Source organism: Odocoileus virginianus, chromosome 2, assembly GCF_023699985.2.
Source record: "Odocoileus virginianus isolate 20LAN1187 ecotype Illinois chromosome 2, Ovbor_1.2, whole genome shotgun sequence".
Taxonomy (NCBI): domain Eukaryota; kingdom Metazoa; phylum Chordata; class Mammalia; order Artiodactyla; family Cervidae; genus Odocoileus; species Odocoileus virginianus.
The window spans coordinates 48,003,847-48,026,944 of NC_069675.1; the positions used below are offsets into that span (position 1 = coordinate 48,003,847).

At 36.4% G+C, this 23,098-nt stretch overlaps 1 protein-coding gene across 1 annotated transcript in view; it reads right to left on the reverse strand.

Annotated features, from left to right (window-relative positions):
• DNAH6 (dynein axonemal heavy chain 6) overlaps window positions 1-23,098 on the reverse strand; it is a 282,979-nt gene that overhangs the window by 186,207 nt on the left and 73,674 nt on the right. Inside the window, exons 15-22 of the mRNA XM_070479741.1 lie at window positions 21,758-22,009; window positions 18,468-18,596; window positions 13,806-13,919; window positions 9,971-10,114; window positions 6,688-6,900; window positions 5,927-6,019; window positions 3,368-3,487; window positions 863-1,043 (exon numbers count right to left, since the gene is read on the reverse strand). Coding sequence (XP_070335842.1) covers window positions 863-1,043; window positions 3,368-3,487; window positions 5,927-6,019; window positions 6,688-6,900; window positions 9,971-10,114; window positions 13,806-13,919; window positions 18,468-18,596; window positions 21,758-22,009 — 1,246 coding nt within the window. The remainder of the gene's footprint in view (window positions 1-862; window positions 1,044-3,367; window positions 3,488-5,926; window positions 6,020-6,687; window positions 6,901-9,970; window positions 10,115-13,805; window positions 13,920-18,467; window positions 18,597-21,757; window positions 22,010-23,098) is intronic.

Consider the following 23,098-nt stretch of genomic DNA (forward strand, 5'->3'; position numbering starts at 1 on the left):
GTCTTTGGGCAGAGAGCACAGGCCAGCAGCTGCTTCTGCCTGAAGGAAGCTCTCTGGGTTATCACCAGGACAGACCATGTGCTGCCATTTACAGAACAACAAGCCGTTGAGCTGAGGCTTTGATAGAAAACATGAAGTTCAATCACTGAGTATGTGCACTCCGAAAGATTTTGATTCTACATCCCTAGAAACAGAACATATTAAAACACATTTCAACTGTAAAACACTGAGGACTCTACTCAATACTCTATAATGACCTATATGGGGAAAGAATCTAAAAAAGAGTGAATATATGTTTATGTATAACTGATTCACTTTGCTGTATACCTGAAACTAACGCAACACTAAAAATCAACTGTACTCCAATAAAAATCAACTAAAAAATAAATAAAACACATTTCAACCCTGAGATTAGAATTATCATTAGTGGCATTATTCGTAAGCGGTTGTAATGAATTACTTAAAGAGTGGAAATTTTTATGGTTAGAAGTCTGTAAGAACTTTAACAGAATGGGTCAGCTGAATGTAAATGCATGTTTTGTAATCTAAATTGTGAGATGGAAGCATCAGTGATACTGTGTGAGGCAACATTCCCCAAAGCTACACACAGCAAAAGAAGTAGATGCTTGTGTGCCAAAACTATGAACTGAGCTGAAAGATAATGATGGATAATACATTAATAGTAATAAAATAACAAGTGCTCAATTGACATTGCTTAGCAAGAGTGTCAAAGGTACTACAAATGTTCCTGGTCATCAGCGCTGACTAGATCAAGGGTTGAACGTACCACATATTATTAGAATCTTACAGGTGATAAATGCATTGGATGATTGTAAAGTCTCTTTGTGTGTTTCTCTCCTACCTGGTTGCGTAGCTGCTCGGAGAGCGTTAGGCAGCCGGTTAACCTTCCTCATGATTTCCTTCCATGACTTGTCCACTTGAAGGAACATCTTGGCCTCTGCAGGCAACTGCCTTTGAATATCTGGAGCATTAAAAATACTCTCGAGGTAGAGCCAGTTTCTCTGGCAGTTCAACCATTCTTCCTAGGAGAAAAATAAGGACATTAGCAAATTTTTTCACCCAAAGTGGAAAACACACAGCTATGTTAAAAATAACTACACGAGGATTCACTTTATTTTCTACATTTTGGCAGTGTCTCACGGGCCTTAATTTTTCATTAAAATTTTTTTATTTTATTTTATATTGGAGCATAGTTGATTAGCAATGATATGTTAGTTACAGGTATACGGTAAAGTGATTCAGTTAAACCCACAGAAGCATCAACTGTTTTTCAAATTATTTTCAAATTATTATTACAGAATATTGAAATGAGTTTCCTGTGCTGTGTAGTAGCTCTTTGTTGGTTATCTATTTTAAATTCAGTACTGTATACATGTCAATCCCAAACTCCCAATCTATCCCTCCCCTGGCCCCCACACTTCCCCCCCATAATGATAAGTTCATTCTCTATGTCCTCACAGCTCCTTTGAAATAAAACTTCTTTAAATATCCAAGACTCATCTTAGCCTAATTCCAACTCAGTTTTTTGGTATGAGTAGTGTTATAATGGACCCAAAGAAAGAGGATTAAAATGCCCAGAGGAGACATTCTAGGGGGAAGCAAGATGCTTCAAGGAATCTGAAGGGTTGGGAAGCTGTTTAGTGACTGTTTCCAAATATATAAAAAAGGTTCTTTGCCCCAATGATATCCATATTCTTCCCTCTCCCTCCTTTTAAAGAAGAAATATAATTCATTTTATTCAATTAAAAGAGTAAAACTTGCTTATAACAGAACATGTGGCAAAGACATAAGACTTGGGAGAAGAAGAAAACCATATACTATCTCTCCTCTTAGAGATGATCACTCTTAATCAAAGAAAGCACAAGTGCAGGGTCAGATCTAAAGTCTGTAGACCTCACCTTTCCACTGTGCCTCTTATCATCACATGTGCAGGCCTGAGATTTGTAAAAGAGCATCTCCTACCTCACTCTAGATTTGGGGGCTATGCCTAAGCCCTAATATCCCAACCACTCCCTGGTTTATTTCAGGTTCATACTTTCTATGCAGTTAATTCTCTGGAGGGTCCTTGTTATTCAGGGATCAGATTATAAGGTGTAAATTGAAGAGGATGGATTCCTGAAAAAGGTTTCTATAAAATAAAGATGAGACAAATTGTCTTTTCCTACTTGGTGCCTGTATTAATTCACAGATAACTTTTCATATTAGAACATATAGGGAATTGTCACCCAGGCATGTCCAGCTCTTTGTGACCCGCTAAGCTATAGCCCACCAGGCTCTGTCCATGGAATTCTCCAGGAAAGAATACTGGAATGGGTTGGCATTTCCTTCTCCAGGGATCAAAGGATCTGCCTCCTGCATTGCAGGCAGATTCTCTACTGTCTGAGACTCTAGGGAAGCCCCAGAACATAGAGGAACCCCAACATAATTCAAGATAAAAAACTGAAGTCAAAGAAAGACATTGGATGGGAAAAATATTAGAGCAGAGTAAGTGGGCTCTTTGTTTTATTATGGGATAATCTGAGGTAGAATAAAATAAAAAGGAAGTGTGTATGAAAGGAAGGCCACCATGGAGACTTCGAGGAACAGTAATAGTCCAGTAAATATGAGCTTACTGTGATAAGACTCTTAAGGTGGCCCCAGGACCTGGGTTTCATGTCCTTGTGTGATCCTCTCCCTCTGAGTGTGGGTGCCACCTGTGACTTGCCTCTAGTTATGGAGAATGTGGTAAAGGTAATAGGATGTACACAATTAGGTGTACAGTACACAAGGCTATAGCCTCCATCTTGCCTAGAGACTTTCTCTTCCCTGCTATACCGATGAAACAAGTCATCTTGTTGAGGAAGTCCATGGAAAAAAACTGAGCAACATGGAGGAGGTGAGGATGGCCTCTGACTGACAGCCAGTGAGAAACTGAAGCCCCTGGTCCTGGAATTGCAAGGAAGTTATATCTGTCAGCATCTTCCCTTAGTTGAACCTCTGATGGGAACCCAGTCCTGGCTCACATCTTGATTGAACCCTTGTGAGACCCTTAAGCATAAGACCCAGTTAAGCCATGAACACCTGACCCACAGAAAACTGTGGGATAATAAATGTATTTTGTTTTATACTACTAAAGTTTGTGGTATTTTGTTTCACAGTAATAACAACTAATTATTGATGGTATAATCTTATTAAAGAAGAGCTCAAGGTATTTGCATTCTCCTTATATTCTGAGAATAATAAAATGTCAGTAATTGAATCTTATATCTAAGCTCTATACTATCTAACCCTAAGTGAACAAATGACTTCTAAGGTCCTGTGACTTTCCAATTCTCTGAGTCCGTGAATTGAAATTATCCTTACTCACCAGTGTTTGATTAAATAAAGCAAGCTGTTTCTGCCATTCATCTACTCGAGCTTTCAGTGGGCCAACATAACGTGACGAAGCAATGGTTGCAATGTTGATAGTGCTGTCATCAAGAAGGACCTTTCAGGAAAGGTGAAGAAAATAGGTGCAACGTCGTATGTTAGTGCTCTCAAAGATAATTATAGATATTTAACTCCAAGAGTCTATTTATTTATATTTTTACCTAAAAATTTTAATTTTATATTGGAATAGAAATTTCTATTGGATTTACAACGCTGTATTAGTTTCAGGTGTATAGCAAAATGATTCAGTTACACACACACATATATCCATTCCTTTTCAGATTCTTTTCCCATCTAGGTTATACAGAATATTGAATAGAGTTCCCTGTGCTATACAGTAGGGTTCCCTGTGCTATCAACAAGGGTTGATTATCTATTTTATATATAGTAGTGTGTATATGCTGGGACTTCCCAGGTGGTGCTAGTGATAAAGAACTTGCCTGCCATTGCAAGTTAGACACAGAGATGTGGCTTTGATCCCTGGGTCCATAGTGTCGCACAGAGTCAGACATGACTGAAGTGACTTAGCACACATGCACCCAGTGTGTATATGTTAATCCTAAACCACTTAAAAGCCAACTTTCTGAATTAACAGCTTAATCCCACTCATTATTTCCCATCCGCCCACTTCCTCTCCTTCTCCCCTTCATCAGGATTTACAACCCGCTATGATGTTTTCTTCAGTGTCACCATGGAGCTTCTGGTTGTCAAATCCTGGCTACTTCTGTCATTATTAATGGCACACATTTCTGTTTAGCTCAGCCCTTTTCTTCAATCTCCCCCTACAAGTTATCTGGTACTTTACACCACTTTGTCATCCAGGTCTTTATTTCTCAAAGTGCTTAAAACTTGAAAAAGTAGCAGCCTTCTTTATCCAATGAAACATCATTCTCCCTCAATTATCTTGATGAAGAGGAAAAGTGAACTCATTCATGTCAAGCTCTGGACGATTATAGACAAGTTTTCATCTACCTCCTTTCCCTACTCCTTCTCCACATGCCACAGCAACCCTTGCAGAACATGTACATTTTAAAAAACGTGTCTGCTAAGCTAAAGAATTTTCATTGCTCTATTTAAATTATAAACTTCTTCAGAGCAGAAGCCCCATCACCTGTAATTACCTGGTCTCATACTGACTGATTTCCATCTTGGGTCTGCTCTCCCCTTCACCACCCAGAATGCTGTCTGGTCTTGCTCTTCCAAACTATACCTGGCAAAGACATTTCATCTCCAATTCTAGTTTGGGGACACACTAAGAGAATGGGGCTTTGCCTTAAAAAATATTTTCTTGAAGTATGACTGATTTAAAGTGTTGTGTTAATGTCAGCTATACAGCAAAGTGATTCAGTTATACGTATCTATAATTTTTCACATTCTTTTCTATTATGACTTATTACAGGATATTGAATATAGTTCCCAGTGTGGGATTTGCATTTTAAATTGAGTCATAATCCACAGATTCCTTTGCTAAACAAATATGCCTTCAGATATTAAGTCACTAAGAATATTCCAAACACATGGGTTAGATTTATCTGCTTTTGCTGTTAATAGAGCATGACCATCTACTCCTAATCTCAAAAATTTCTAGTGAATTTAGCTTCTCAGTGTGCTATAAACCTGAAATGCTTATTCATGCTTCTTTGCCTTATTTAAATGGTTTGAAGTGCCTTCTATTCTCATCTATAACTATTAATATCAAACTCCCATATTTTTAAGGTCTAGAATGTCTTAACTGATCTAGCAAGGATTCTCTGATCACTTCAGCTACAACTGATTTCTTTGCTATTCCAAATTCTCCAGCAGTTACTGACTATAAGAGTTTAAACTCATATGTATATATACAGTTGATAAATTAATATGGAATGAAATAATGGAAATAATGGAAAATGCCATAATTACCCTAATCTCCTCCTAATTGCCTTTAAAATTCTTAAAATCCTCTTCTCCATTAGATGACACTAATTTGCTTAATTTTATTGAAGAGCATTAATGCATATGAAAACTTGTGATACTTTAATGTGTATTCCTTTCCATCTTATGCTTTGATTAAAAGGAAAAAATTCTTTATATATATATATATATATATATATATATATATATATATGTCATATCTATTGCTTTGTTAAGTATTTCATTACAAGCATTCATGTCCTGGTGGGTCAGTGGTAGAGAGCCTGCCTGCCAAAACAAGAGATGTGGGTTTAATCCCTAGGCTGGTAAAATTCCCTGGAGAAGGAAATGACAACCCACTCCAGTATTCTTGCTGGGGAATCCCATGGACAGAGGTGCCTGGCAGACTACAGTCCATGGGGTCTCAGAAGAGTTGGACATGACTTGACGAGTAAACAGTTATTCATATTCATATTTTGCCTTCTCACTTAGATTTCTCCCTGACAATTCTCATATTTCAGTCCTTCATTATAATCTCCCATAGGATATTTAGGACTAGGTCTGGCAAGAACCTTCACCATAAATTTCAATAATCCAGTTTACCCACCTGTATATCATCTGTGCCACCCAGGATAAACACATCTTTGGAGTCACGGTGAAGAAGGACGACAAATTCAGTTGTTTTCCAAGAATCCTCCACCTAGGAAATTGTTCAAGTCTTAGTATATCTCAGTTCATTTATGTTTAGGTTGATAAATGAATATGGAATGAAATAATGGAAAACTCCATTATTATCCTAATCTCCTAATTGCCTTAAAATTCTTAAAATCTTCTTCTCCATTAGATGACACTAATTTGCTTAATTTTATTGAAGAGCATTAATACATATGAAAACTTGTGATACTTTAATGTGTATTCCTTCCCATTTTATGCCTTGATTAAAAGGAAAAAATTCTTTTTACATAGATCCTTGGTAGATGTGTATTTTTAGAGTAAGGAGGTTAAACATCCTAAATAGAGAAATCTCAATGTGTTTTTGAAGCATTTCATAGTTAGTCTTCTGTAATATGTACTTTGAAAGATAATATATTTTGGCATAAGAGATCTTCCTTGGTCTATGGTTCTTTACACAAAGCATGCAAATGTGTTGCCATCAAGTTCCTGTTGGAGTATAAGCTAAGCAGAAAGAAGACATGTATAGAGGTGATAACAATAATAATGATAATAAATGTAGAGAAACAGCAGAAAGATAATTGATAATGAGACGGTGGAACTTGCAATGTTGAAAAACAGAGTTGATGATCTTCCCACTGAATAAGAAAACCTTTATATCTCAGGACCTTCAGAATACACATTTTTCAGGTTTACCTTTTTAAGGATTGTTTCTAAGGCAGCTTCTCCAGAAGCCTGTCCAGAAATGTCCTGAATTTCTTGGCCAAAGTCAAAAACATGCAACTCGGCGAGCTTCTCCAAAGTTAATGGAACTTCAAGGTCCACTAGGGTGGCATCAACTGTTTGTTCAATAGCTGCCCAATGTCTAGGCTTCAGAGTTGGGTTCCTCAGGTCCATGATAACTGGAAGCTGGAAAACACACACCCTCTGAGGCACCATTCTTTTTATCCTAAAAAATACAGTCCAATTTGGGCATGTAAAAAGCTGGAAAGAATATCACTGATGTATGTAAACAATGAAAAATCTGGACAAACTGCAAATTAATGACTTGTATTGAATTCATCAGAAAAGTGAGGTTGCAGCAAAACCAGCTAACTCAATATTTAGAGAGACACTGGTACCCATAGTTTTCTCCACAGGAAGAAGTTTCTGAGAATTTGTTTACCTAGGAGAGATGCCATGGGTTGCCATTTAAGCTAGTTAGAAGATGTGGCTGAATTTTAAAAATAAATTGCTAAGACTGAGTGTAGGGTAGCATGAGTGTGAAGTCTTGGGGGCAACAAATACATAGAGGGGTACACAGAGAAGATTGGAAGAATCCTAAGAAAGCGTATCTTATGGTGTGGTCAGAAATAAGCAAGTAAAAAGGTAATAAGAAAATACTTTTACATTGTTGGAAGAAAACACAAAATCTGCCCACTCAGAATTATATGCCAGTGAAAATATCATTTAAAATAAAGGATAAAGACAAAAATTTGGGGAGCTCTTTGCTAGCGTACCTACTCAGTAAGAAATATTAAAGGAAGTTCTTCAGGCAGCATGAATGCTATGAATCAGAAATTTAGATCTCTAGAAAGAAATAAAGAATATTGAAAATGGAATATATGTAAAATAAATTTCATTTTATTTCCCATTTTTATTCCTTAAAATGTAATTATATAAAACAAAAATAGTAGCAACATGTTGTGTTTATACTACATATAAAAGTAAAATACATGACAACATTAATACAAAAGATGAGAGGGAGGAACGGGGAATATGGTATTATAAAATCTTTATACTCTACATTAAGCAGTATAATATTGAAGGTTGATTTGGATTAATTGAAAACCTAAAAATTGCTTAAAACAGGTATGAACAATAACTCCATGGAGAAGATAAAATGGAATAAAAACACATACAATTAAATCAAGAGAGGGAAGAAAAAGAGGAAAAAAGAAACAACAAACAAATTAAAAAACCAGCATGACAGCAGTTTTAATCCAATCAGATCAATAATGCTTTAAATATGAATGGTCTAAACATGTTAGCTAAAAGACTTAAAAAATCAGATTGTATAAAAAAGCAGGAACCAGTTATGCACTGTTCAAGGAATCCTCTTTAAATATAAAGACAGAAAAATTAAAAATATAAAGATGGAGAAAGTCATATTGTGCAAATTCTAAAAGGAAGCTATACTATATATATATATAAATTAATATATAACTATATTAATTTCAGACAATTCAGACTTTACAACAAGAAATCTTATAAAAAATAAATGAAGCCTCTCAGAAAACTAGGAAACTTTGTTATCTTAATATAGGGCATCTATAAAAATGTTTGACTAACATCATACTCAAAAAGAGATTGAACATTTCCCCTTTAAGATCAGGCACAGGACAAGTATGTTTTCTCTCATCACTCCTATTCAATATTGTATAGAAAATCCTGTCCAGTGCAAGAAGGCAAGAAAAAGAAAGAAAAGACACACAGATTATAAATGAAAAAATAAAATTGTCTCTATTCACAGCTGAAGTAATTTTCTATGTTGATAATTATGAATAATGTACAAAAGCTCCTAAAATTAAAAAGCAAATTTAGTAAGATTACAGGATATAAGATCAATATACAAAGGTCAACAGTATTCCTACCTACCAGAAATGAACAATTAGAATTTGAAATTAAAAGCAGTATCATTTAAGATAACATAAAAGAACAGTTTTAAATCTAACAAAGTATGTGCATAATCTGTGTGCTGAAAATTATAAAACATTAATGAAAAGAAATATAAGAAGACCTAACTAAATGAAAGGGTAGGCTGGTGGGAGATTAGAAAATTCTATCTTGTGAAGATGCCAGTTCTCCTCAAAATGATCTAGTGATTTAACACAGTCTCCCCCCAAATCCAAGCAATTTGTTGTACATATTGAAAAGCTAATTTTAACATTTATATGCAAAGGTAAAGGAATTAGAATTGACAAAATTGTGAAAAGAACAATGAAGAACTTACACTATCCGATTTCAAGATTTTCCAGCTATGGTTATCAACACAGTGTGGTACTGGTGAAAAAACAGACTTACAGAGCAACAAAACAGAATAAAGTATTCAGCAATAGACTAAAAAATATAGTTAGCTGATTTTTCACAAAGATGCAAAGACAATCAATGGAGAAAGAATACTCTTTTCAAATAATGGTGCTGGATCAACTGAATATCTACATGCAAAATGTAAATAACTCAAAATAAATCATATATCTTAATTTTAAAAAAGCAAAACTATAAAACTTCCAGAAGGAAATACAAGAGAAAATTTTTGTGATCTTTAGGTTTGGCAAAAAGTTGTCAGATACTAACTAAAAAAGTAATATGTAAAATAAAAAATATAATAGGACTTACTTCATTCAAATTTAAGCCTGTTGTTCTGTGAAAGTCACTATTTAGGGACTAAAGACAAGTCACTGACTGGGAAAAATATTTTCAAGTTACATATTTGAAAAATGATTTATATCAGACTGTATAAAAAAATCTTAAAATTCACTAATAACAAAACAAACAAGCCAATTAAAAATTGGGCTAATATCCAGACAGACATTTCAGCAAAGAAGGTGGATGAATTGCAAATAGACATGGGCAAAATGCTCAACATCACTAATCATTAGAAAAGTGTAAATCACCATTATGAGATATTACTACACATTATTAGAATAGTTAAAATTAAAAACAAAGCAAACCAAATTTTAAAAGAACTCCTTATTGATAACAAGTGCTAGTGAGGATGAGAAACAACTAGAATTCTCATATTATTCAGTTGCATGATTTGCCCAGCTAATGAGAAGGATGCAGTTTGTGCCTCTGCAGTAACTGAATTTGTCTGTTGCTTCTTCTCTCTGCAAAGGTAGTTTAAACAGGGAAGAATTCCTGGCTTTGGTAAGTAGTAACTTGAGTAAGTAGTAACTGATTGACCTGGAGTTTCTGAAATAATTTCGTCTAAGCTTACCTTTTCTTTCATTTTTTCCACCTTACTTTTTAGCTGGGGCACGACACTGTTGGGTGGCAAGCCTTTTTCCAGTTGAGTCACAAATTTGGCATATTTAGAAACTTGACCATTTAGAAATTCTGGATCCAAGGAGTCAAATTTGGACTGTGAAAATTAGGGGGAAAGGAGTTAAGACATATGATAAAAGGCAAACTTGAAATAGTAAAAATTTCTTTACTCAGATTTTCTGGGAGCTATGTTGTCAAATCAAATCAACTTTATGCTTTTTTAAATGGCTCTACTTATGAAGATTTCTAATAGTAGACCAGGCATTGTTTATTACTTTCATGTCAATTTCTCACATGCCATCAAATGCAATATTGCAATCCCTGTAATTTATTACTGAGGGCCAATCATTGTAAAGTTACAAATAGCTAATTTTTATTCTTGTGACCTAGAAACTTCTTACTCAGTAGTCTCCTATTATATTTGATTATGTAGACCTTTAATGTAACTTATTTAAACATGTACTTCAATGTATGCGTGTATCTATATTTATCAGTTACATAAGCATGTAAGTGTATATGTATCATGTCAGATGGTCATATGGATTGAAGGCAATAGAAAATTTATAAAAATGAAAAGATATTTGATGCTCATGGATTGGAAGAATTGATATTGTTAAGATGCTTATATCACCTAAAACAATCTACAGATTCAATATGATCCTTATCAAAATTCCAATGGCATTTTTTTTTCACACAAATACAACAAACAATCCTAAAATTTGTGTGGAATCACAAAAGACCCTGAATAGTCAAAACAATTTTGAGAAAGAATAACAAAGATAGAGGTATCAACCCCTTGATTTCAGACTATGCTCCAAAGTTACAGTCATCAAAACAGTATGGTACTGGCACAAAAACAGACACATAGATTAATGGAACAAAAATAAACCCACACATATATGGTCAATTAATTTACAACAAAAGAGTAAAGAATATATAATGCAGAAAGGACAGTCTCCTCAATAAATGGTGTTGGGAAAATTGAACAGCCACAAAACAAAGTAATGAAATTGAATCACACACAAAAATAACTCAAAATGGACTAAAGATCTGAATATAAGACCTGAAACTTTAAAACTCCTAAAAGAAAACATAGGTATTAAACACTTTGAGAAGGGTCTTGGCAATGATATTTTGGATTTGACATGGAAAGCAAAGGCAAAAAAGTAAAATAACAAATGAGAGTCTAACTAAGAAGCTTCTGCACAGCAAAGGAAACCATCAACAAAAGAAAAAGTCAATCTATTTAATGGGAGAAAATGCTTGCAAATTATATGTCTGATGCTAATATCCAGAAGTCATATAATTCAATAGCAGAAAAACAAATAACCTGATTAAAAGTGGGCAGAGGATCTGAATAAACATTTCTCCAAAAAAGATGTAAGAGATATCCAACAGGTACATGAAAAGATACTCAACATCACTAACCATTGGGAAATTAAAATGAAAACCACAATGAAACATCACCTCATACCTGTTAGAATGGCTAGTAACAGAAAGACAAAAAATAAGCAGTGGAGAAAAGATATGGAGAAAAATGAATACTCGTGCACTGCTGGTAGAAATGTAAATTGGCACAACCACAATGAAAAACAGTATTAAGATTTCTCAAATAATTAAAAATAGAACTACCACATGACTCAGCAATTCCATTTCTGGACTTTTATCCTAAGAAAACAAAAACACTGATTTGAAAAGACATATTCATAGCAGTATTATTTACAATCACCAAGAAACAGCGACAACCTAAGTGTGTTCACCAATGGATGAATGGATAAAGAAAATGTGTTATATGTATACAATGGACTATTATTACACCATAAAAAGAATGAAACTTTGCCATTTTGGCAACATGGATGGACCATGAGGGCTTTATGTAAAGTGAAATAAGTCAGACCAAGAAATACCATATAATCTCACTTATATGTAGAATCTAGCACAAAACAAAGCAACAGTCTAAAGTAAAACAACCAAAACAGAATAGATTGGTGGTTTCCAGAGAAAAGGGGTGGGTGGATGTAATGGGTGAAGGAGGTCAAAAGGTACAAACTTCTAATTATAAAATAAATAATTCATGTGAATGTAATGTACAGAATAGTGACTAGTTAATAATAATGTATTGCATATTTGAAAGCTTCTAAAAGAACAGATCTTGAAAGTTCTCATAAGAAAAAAAATTATAATTGTGAATGGTAACAAATGTTAATAGACTTACTATGGTAATCATTTTACAATACACACAAATATAGGATTGTCATATTATACACCTGGAACAAATACAGTGTGTCAAATATGCCTCAACTAAAAATTTATAAACATTCATTTTTTTTCTAGATACAATGTCTATTTTTTGTGCACTTCCTGTGGTAAATTTGTCCCACTTCAGAAGACACTACTCTAATCTATGGTGGGAATCAGAGCATTCTCTAAGCTTCTTCTTTACTACTCAGGAGCATTTTCTACTTCTGAGATAACTGATAAATGAGTTATACAACAGCACCTAAAATTCTCTGTTATAATAGCATATATATGTTTGTTTGTTTCCTGCTTTCTTCACCAAAAGGTAAATTCTGTGAGAGTTTAGACTCTGTCCCTTTTATTGTCCAGTGGTATCCACTGTATCCAGAACATTATCTAGGAATCATTCTTGTGTCAGTGTGGTTTAACCTAGATGTGTGACTTCTAATTATGGGTACCAACACAGGGAAGCTGAACCAGCAAGTGTAAAGCAATATTTGTGAAGTTGATGTTATTTCTAGTATGTGCATATCACACTGGAAAGAACAGATGGTCATATATTCTGTCTCCTAGAGGGTTAATCCTTGTTAATGTTTGAATACAAGAGTAGACCCTAAGAACCAAGCCCTATGATACTTGACCCCCTAATTTACTATGATTAGAATTTACTAGTGAACTCTCAAAGAAAGATCCTAGATCTCATTACCATGCTTCTATTTTATCACAGGGGGGAAAAATGGCTTCCTTAAAAAAAAAAAAAAAGACAATGAAAACAGAACCTCAGCCAACAGAAATCTAAAGTTGTAGATCATAAATAAAATTCTACAATCCTTCGAAACATCCCACCCTCGCCTTCTCCCACAGAGTCCAAAAGTCTGTTCTGTACATCTGTGTCTCTTTTTCTGTTTTGCATATAGGGTTATCATTACCATCTTTCTAAATTCCATATATATGTGTTCGTATACTGTAATGGTCTTTATCTTTCTGGCTTACTTCACTCTGTATAATGGGCTCCAGTTTCATCCATCTCATTACCCAGAGGGATCGGGTAGAGAGGGAGGTGGGAGGGGGGATCGGGATGGGGAATACATGTAAATCTATGGCTAATTCATGTCAATGTATGACAAAAACCACTACAATATTATAAAGTAATTAGCCTCCAACTAATAAAAATAAATGAAAAAAAAATTCTATAATCCTTAATAACACTTGGCTGTATGTATCAGGACAACACTGTATTCAGAAACCACAAAGCAGTTAAATGCCATATGGTAAGGTCCTTTGATCCCTCCTTCATTTAGTGTTCTTAAACAGAAAACCTGAGAAGCCTGCCTTAAAATAAAGCATTCTTTGTGGTACTTAAAGATTTGTGTAGTAGAAAGACCTCTGTGCATTTCACTGGAAAGCTGATAAATTCCCACAAAATTATAATATTGTATATTTTACTGAAATACACCAGATTATTTAAAAACTATAATCCATACTACCATGATTTTAAAGTTAAATAATATAAGAATGATTTAAAAATTAAGAGTTTTTCTTTTTTTTACCTTTAACCATTCTTGCTGAAGTTGATCCCATTCAGATAAAGAATCCCAGAGCAATTGTTTAAGCTTCAATTCAGCACTAACTTCTTCCAAAGCATCAAACTTGGACACTTCAACCTTTAAAAATATAATAAGCAAAATGTACAATTTAATTTTCAGATATAGAGATTTCATGTTATCTTCCTATTAGTAATTTTTGTTTTTCATTTGTTTCTATCTAAGAGAAACAAATGAAAAAAACAAATGACAAAACCCCACACACATTCAAATTTCTCTTTGAGGGACAAAATAAAACTATATATCCTTAGAATTTAGAAATTCTCGAAAGACACAAACATTACAGAGTTTTAAGGGCATTTTCTCTTAAGTTGGATCATACCTGACTGGTTTTTCACATAGATAGATGAATCCTCAGAGGCATCTATATCCTTTCAGTTCAGTTGAGTTCAGTCACTCAGTCATGTCTGACTCTTTGCGACACCATGAACTGCAGCACGCCTGGCCTCCCTGTCCATCACCAACTCCTGCAGTTTACTCAAACCCATGTCCATTGTGTCGGCGATGCCATCCAACCATCTCATCCTTTGTTGTCCCCTTTTCCTCCCACCTTCAATCTTTCCCAGCATCAGGGTCTTTTCAAATGAGTCAGCTCGTTGCATCAGGTGGCCAAAGTATTGGAGTTTCAGCTTCAACATCAGTCCTTCCAGTGACTATTCAGGACTGATCTCCTTTAGGATGGACTGGTTGGATCTCCTTGCAGTCCAAGGGACTCTCAAGAGTCTTCTCCAACACCACAGTTCAAAAGCATCAATTTTTTGGCACTCAGCTTTCTTTATAGTCCAACTCTCACATTCATACATGACCACTGGAAAAACCATAGCCTTGACTAGACGGACCTTTCTTGGCAAAGTAAGTCTCTGCTTTTTAATATGCTATCTAGGTTGGTCATAACTTTCCTTCCAAGGAGTAAGCATCTTTTAATTTCCTGGCTGCAGTCACCATCCGCAGTGATTTTGGAGCCCAGAAAAATAAAGTCTGACACTGTTTCCACTGTTTCTCCATCTATTTGCCATGAAGTGATGGGACCAGATGCCATGATCTTAGTTTTCTGAATGTTGAGCTTTAAGCCAACTTTTTCACTCTCCTCTTTCACCTTCATCAAGAAGCTTTTTAGTTCCTCTTCACTCTCTGCCATAAGGGTGGTGTCATCTGCATGTCTGAGGTTATTGATATTTCTCCCGGCAATCTTGATTCCAGCTTGTGCTTCCTCTAGGCCAGCATTTCTCATGATGTACTCTGCATATAAGTTAAATAAGCAGGGTGACAATATACAGCCTTGACGTACTCCTTTTCCTGATTTGGAACCAGTCTGCTGTTCCATGTCCAGTTCTAACTTTTGCTTCCTGACCTGCATACAGGTTTCTTAAGAGGCACGTCAGGTGGTCTGGTATTTCCATCTCTTTCAGAATTTTTCACAGTTTGTTGTGATCCACACAGTCAAAGGCTTTGGTGTAGTCAATAAAGCAGAGGTAGATGTTTTTCTGGAACTTTCTTGCTTTTTCTATGATCCAGTGGATATTGCATCCTATATCCTTTAGGGCTTATATGTAGATGGTGGAAGAAGGATGATAGAAGATGGAGAGAATGCTTGTGTGGTAGTTGGTGGAGGGGAGGGGGAGATTTAAGATGGAGAGAACATTCTGGTTTCTCACCTATTTCTAACCTAATGGACTGTTTATGAACCCTATAGAGAGAAAGGTTCCAAGAAAATCTAAAGAAGCCGTTTTCATGGCTTAGAGGTTAGTTGCACAGAAACTATGAACCTTGAGATAAGCCAGGATTTCAAACATTCCACAGAACAGCAGTAAAATACACACTCTTATCAAGTGCAGTCAGAACATTCCCCAGGATAAATCATATGACAGGGTACAAAAGAAGTCTTAACAAGTTTAAGAAGATTGAAATCATACTAAGTATTTCTTTTAGCCACAGTGGTATGAAACTAGAAATCAACAACAGTAGGAAAGCTGGAAAATTTACAAATGTGTGAAAACTAAACAACACAGCCCTGAACAACCAATGGGTTAAAAAAGGAAATCCAAGGGAAATAAAAAAAAATATTGAAACAAATGAAAATGGAAACAGCACACTATGAGTTGTTGCAAAAGCAGTTCTGAGAGGCAAGTTTTTAGTGATAAATGGATATATCAAGAAAATAGAAAGATCTCAAATAACATATCTTTACACATCAAGGAGCTAGAAAAAAGAGAACAAGCTAAGTCCAACATTTTCAGAAGAAAGGAAGTAAGTTCAGAGTGGAAATAAATAAAATAGGGATCAGAAAAATAATGGAAATGATCAATGAAACTAAAAGCATTTTTTAAAAAGATAAATCTTTAGCTAGAACAAGAAAAAAAGAGAGGTGATTCAAATAAACAAAATCAGAAATGGAAAAGGATACATTACAACTTATACCACAGAAATATAACTGTAGCCCACCAGTCTCCTCTGTCCATGGGGTTTCCCAGGTAAGAATACTGGAGTTGGTTACCATTTCCTTCTCTAGGGGATCTTCCTGAGCCAGGGATCGAACCCATGTCTCCTGCATGGCAGGAGGATTCTTGACCACTGAGACACATAGGAAGCCATGATCATAAGAGATTACTATGGAAAACTAACTGTCTACCAACAAACTGGATAACTTAGAAGCAGTGCACAAATGCCTAGAAACGCATAACCTATTAAGACTGAATCAGGAAGGAATAGAAAATCTGAGCAGAAAAATAAGAAGGAGATCAAATCAGAAATTAAAAACCTCTCAGCACAGAAAAGCCCAGGACCAGATGACTTCACTGGTAAAATCTACCAAACATCTATGGTGGGGGTGGGGGGAAGAATTAATGCCAATTTTTCTCAAACCTTTCCAGGACATTAAAGAGGTGGGAACACTTCCCAACTCATTTTACAAGGCCAGCATTACCCTGACAATAGGTATCTAGCCTTGTCTTCATTAAGAATTAGAAACGATTTCCTATACCTCTTAGGCCTTCACTTCTATCCCCCTAATAACCAAGAGCTGGAGAGGAAGGTTGGATATGAGGTCATCCTATGCTGTGCTGTGCTTAGTCGCTCAGTCATGTCCGACTCTTTGTGACCCCACGGACTACAGTCCCCCAGGGATTCTCTAGGCAAAAATACTGGAGTGGGTTGCCATGCCCTCCTCCAGGGGATCTTCCCAACCCAGGATTGAGCCCAGGTCTCCCACAGCACAAGCAGTTTCTTTACCATCTGAGCCACCAGGGAAACCTGAAGTCATCCTAAAGAATCATAAAATATAGATACGGAGCCTGGAAGGAGGGAGACACACTTCTATTTCAGGCTCTGGTTCAAGCTACACTATTCTTCCTGACCCAAAGGAGTGCCTACCTGCTATAGCTTTTTATCAGGTAATGTTTCATCCATAGTTCCCTTCCTACTGCACACTTTCCTGTCTAATAGGTCAGTTAATTCAATCTGGGAACAACTCTGAACCATAATTCTCTCATGCACAAACCTCCTGCCTCAAGTATTATGTCAGTTGCACTTTCTAGTGCCTAGGTTATTATTTTGCAGGTTGCTCCACCAAACCTCAGGTCTGGAGTGGAGACCTGGAGGGCTCAGGTCTCAGAGCCCTCAGACCACTTTCTGGTCATCCATCTGGGGCTCTGGAAGGAATGGATGCATCTCCATGTGACGTCCAGGCACTTCTCTGAAATTCGGGGGAGACTGTTAACACTCCCTCATTGCTGGTGGCCTCTGTTTTTGGCCCCAAGAATTTCTCCTATTTGCTTTTCTCTTTGTTCTCTATAATACCTATTCTGATACTTTAGCTCCAACACTTTGGCTACCTGATATGAAGAACCTACTCATTGGAAAAGACCCTGATGCTAGGAAAGATTGAAGACAAAAGAAGGGGGTGGCAAAGGGTGATATAGTTAGATGGCACCACTGACTCAATGGACATGAATCTGAGCAGGAGACAGTGGAGGACAGAGGAGCCTGGCATGCTGCAGTCCATGGTGTCACAAAGAGCTGGATATGACCTAGTGACCGAACAACAACAATATCTGTTCAGAGCACTTAAAACTCTCACTCATTTCTTTTCATTTTGGGGTGGGGGTGCATATCGTTTAGCTTTTTAATTTTTTGGAATCCATCCTTTCGCTGGCTTAGTCAAATTCTCTTCTTTCATCAAGCTGGCACATCAAAACCAGAGTAAATGAGGCAATATTGATGGAATCAATAATATACACATGAATGAATGTAAAAGAAGCTTGAATATTAAGAAAGAATCAAGGGGTTTCAATTGATTACATTTAAAAATCTACATGCATTTTAACATAGAAACTACAGTTCCTGGTCAGAGTATTTGTCTATAATTCACAATTACTTTTTAATAAAGAAAGATATTTTGCCTCTCATGTATCCTAATCTTTAAATACTTCAAAGGCAGAGAATATACTATATTTTGTATTTCAGATGATTCCAGTACAGTGACTAGCACATAGGTGTCTAAACATTGAGCACGATTGAAAATGAGTGTGCATCAATGTCACTTCTGTGCATACACAAAGATATATTTTATAGTTCTATATTTTAGGAACAGATGTGTAGCACTGTCATTACCTTAAAATTCTTCTGATAGGATTTATATTGAAAAGCTCGTTTTTGAAGATCATCCAGGACTAACAGCAGCTCATTCAACATGACCTTTATTTTCTCTTGGTCAGCATTAATGTCCAAAATCTGTGGATCCTGTAAAATTAAGATAGCTTTTGATTAGTCATTCCTACTTTTTGAAGTATGCCATCAAATTACATGAATAAACACTTTCAAAACATATTTTTGCTAATTCCCTCTAATTTTTAGAAGATATAAGAAAATGGTTGCTTTTCTTGAATTTTAAAATAATGCAGATACATTGTAAAAAGTACAGAAATGTATAAGTAAGTACTATGGGGATAATATTGTTTTTAAAGAGTATATAATGCATTTTCCTTTATCTTCTTTCTATATTACATTTTTCTTTCAACTAACGAGACTTCAGTTAAGGGGAGGTGAATACAATATGGAAAAGAATGAAGGGACTATAAGGAAAATTATCATTTTACAGTAAAGGAATGATTATAATTTACAACAAAGGTAGAATTTTATTTGATTGAAGTTCAAAAATAGGCAAAAGCAATTTATGGCTTTAGAATTCAGGGTAGTGGTTGCTTTTGGAAAGGAAGGAAAGGTTAGTGACTAGAGGGCACCCTAAGGATACCAAGAACAATAGCTCTTGACTTGAGCAGTAGACATATGGATGTGTTCACTTTCTGAGAACTCACTGAGTTGTATAGTTATTACAGTTATGTACAGTTTTTTTCTTGAAAATACAAAAATACTTCAGTACAAAAGTAAAAGCAATGTCAAGTCCTTTAGACTAAAAGTTTACATATAGTAAGTACACAATAAATGTTAGCTACTTTTAGCCATGTCAACACATATAAATGCATGCTGTAATCTTCAACATCGGTATTGTATTCCTTTGAGTGGAAGTACCTCAACACATTTTATTATTCTGTTGAAGGACACTGAGTTTTTCCCATTTTTTTTCTGATTTGTTCATAAGTTTATATGGCTGTGGGCTTCCTTAGTGGCTCAGCTGGTGAAGAATCTGTCTGCAACGTGGGAGACCTGGGTTTGACCCTGGGTTGGGAAGATTCCCCTGGAGAAAGGAATGGCTACCCACTCCAGTATTCTGGCCTGGAGAATTCCATGGACTGTATAGTCCATGGGGTCACAAAGAGTCAGACACAACTGAGCAACTTTCACTTTCACTTCACTTTATATTGCTTTAAACTTTTGGGATAAGATTTAGTCAATGTTAATAACTAAATAGTAGATCATTATTATATGATCTATTTTCATGTTTGCTTCAGTTAAGAATTATCCAGATGTCTATTCTAAGTTCTTAAAAAATTCCTTTTATATCTTTAGGATAGTAAAATTGGTGCAAGTTAATCAAACATTCCTTATCACTTATTAATTTATACTCTGCCTCTTTCTAAGATGGAATTTTCTAATATGTGACTAAGAAAACTCTAAAATTGTGACAATAGCTATAAAATATGCTAATAGGATGTAAAAACACTAATTTCAAAATAATAAATAGAAGCTAGGAAAAAGAGAATTCACTTCTATTGAACTGAGTTTTTCCCACTTTTTTCTGATTTGACCATAAGACTTTAAAAAAATTTTTATTTAATTGGAGGATAATTACTTTACAATTTTGTGATGGTTTTTGCCATACATGAACATGAATCAGTCATGGGTACATATGTGTCCCCCTATCCTGAAACCTCTCCCACCTCCCTCCCCACCCCATCCCTCTAGGTTGTACCAGAGCACCAGCTTTGGGTGCCCTGCTTCATGCATCAAACTTGCATTGGACATCTGTTTTACATACAGTAATATACATGGGAAAGGAGTACATCAAGACTGTATATTGTCACCCTGCTTATTTAACTTATATGCAGAGTACATCATGAGAAACGCTAGGCTGGATGAAGCGTAAGCTGAAATCAAGATCGCCGGGAGAAATATGAATAACCTCAGATATGCAGATGACACCAACCTTATGGAAGAAAGTGAAGAGGATCTAAAGAACCTCTTGATAAAAGTGAAAGAGGAGAATGAAAAAGCTGGTTTAAAACTCAACATTCAAAAAACAAAGATCATGGCATTAGGTCCCATCCCTTCATGGCAAATAGATGGGGAAACAATGGAAACAATAACACATTTTGTTTTCTTGGACTCCAAATTCACTGCAGGTGGTGACTGCAACCATGAAATTAAAAGATGCTTGCTCCTTGGAAGAAAAGCTATGACCAACCTAGACAGTATATTAAAAAGCTGAGACATTACTTTGCAGACAAAGGTCTATCTAGTCAAAGCTATGGCTTTTCTAGTAGTCATGTATGGATGTGAGAGTTGGACCATAAAGAAAGCTGGGCACCAAAGAATTGATGCTTTTGAACTGTGGTGCTGGAGAAGACTCTTGAAGAGTCCCTTGGACTGCAAGGAGATCCAACCAATCCATCCTAAAGGAAATCAGTCCTGAATATTCACTGGAAGGACTGATGCTGAAGCTGAAGCTTCAATACTTTGGCCACCTGATGCAAAGAACTGACTCATTTGAAAAGACCCTAATGCTGGGAAAGATTGAAGGAGAGAAGAGAAGGGGATGAAAGAGGATGAGATGGCTGGATGGCATCACCAACTCAATGGACATGAGTTTGAGCAAGCTCTGGGAGTTGGTGATGGACAGGGAAGCCTGGTGTGCTGCAGTCCATGGGGTCACAAAGAGTTGGACATGACTGAGCAACTGAACTGAGCTGAACTGAATGTACATGTTTCAATGCTATTCTTTCAAATCATCCCACCTTTGCCTTTTCCCACTGAGTCCAAACAAGTCTGTTCTTTACATCTGTGTCTCCTTTGCTGCCCTACATGTAGGATCATCATTATGTCTTTCTAAATTCCATATACGTGCATTAATATACAGTATTTGTCATTCTCTTTCCGACTTGACTCTGCGTAATAGGCTCTAGTTTCACCCACCTCATTAGAATGGACTCAAATGTATTCCTTTTTATAGCTGAGTAATATTCCATTGTGTACTTTTGATCATAAGTACTAAAGCAATACATACATCTGTTAGTTGCAGTGGCCTGGAATTTATTCAGTACCTCAGAGAGGTTCAGAAACACTTTACATTTTCAGTAGCCGCTCAAAGACATTGTTAATTGGTTAGAATGAAGCATAAACAAAATGAAAGTTAGACTAGATTAAAATGAAATATGCTTTCTAAATGGTTTATTAAAATGTAATAGCCTTTATATAGATTATTTTTAAATTCTGCTTCAGCTTACCTGTGCTAGCAGCTTTACTTCATTTACTTCATTGCTTAGATCTTCAAGATCTCTACCCAAATGCAGACAAAATTGCTTAATGCTTGTTTCTCTGTCACCCACAGATTTATCAATGGCATTCCGAACAGCAACGAGGGATGGCTTCATAGTTGCAAAAACGGCAAAGTCTTCAGGAGGTGTGGGAACCTGATACTGTTCAATTAGCTTGTACATCTGAACAACAACATCCCCTTCATCTTCAAGGCTTTCAATCTAAATGGAAACATCAGTTGCTCATTAAATAAATCAGTGTCCTGTTACACCTGTTAAGAGTGACTGATAGGAGACAGTTGCTGTGCACCACGTTGTAAAGAGCCAGCACACAGAGGAGTGCGTTTAATGCAGGTCAAATTGGATGGAGCTGGCTGGATGACAAATACAGTCATTACCACGATGCAAACAATTAGCTAGGAGGTAAGCTGTTCAGAACTGAGCACAGTTAATGTTACTCTGATAAGTATTTACTTTTTCTCTCTCCTTTGTTCCCTAGTAAATTAAATAGTGCTCAGTCGCTTTAGTCGTGTCTGACCCTTTTCGACTCCTTGGACTGCAGCTCACCAGGCTCCTCTGTCCATGGAATTTTCCAGGTAGGAATACTAGAGTGGGTTGCCATTTCCTCCTCCAAGGGATCTTCCCAACCCAGAGATCGAACCCTATCTCTTATGTCTCCTGCCTTGGGAAGCAAGAGTGCAAGAACCACCTGGTAAGCCTCAGATTAAATAGTGCCAATATTTAAAGTTTTCAGAGATGGCAGGTGCTGTGAGGATGCTCAACTGTAACATCTTAGATTCCAGGCAAGTGTGCTGAGCAGTGACTGTCCCAGGGCAGGCCCTGAGGTGTGCAGACCATGTACCTCTCTGTGTAGACTCAGAACCCTGATCAATGGTAAGCATCGTGCTACCCTCTAATAAAGGCTTCTACTGCCACTATTACTGACTCATAAACATCTCTGCTCTGATGCCCTCGACTCAGTGGACAGTGTCTTTCCTAATTTTCTGGCAAGGTCTCTCCAGTTTCAAGGGAACCCTCCTGGCCACCACTCTGCCACAAGGTTATAGAGGAAGCATCCAGGTTCTATAACTTGACCCACCTCCTGGCCACAACTTAACCAGGGAGCATCAAATTGGGACCGAGTGAATCCAGCTCAGTCTGACCTTTCTCTTGACCTTGGGAAGAGTTAGATTGTATCTGTGGGCAGAGGACATTTGCTTTCACGGGTTAACAAAACAGGTCCTGAACAGGAGAAGAAAACTGTGGAGAGGCTTTAGAGAGATGGTTCTCAACCTTGAGCTGCGTCCCAAT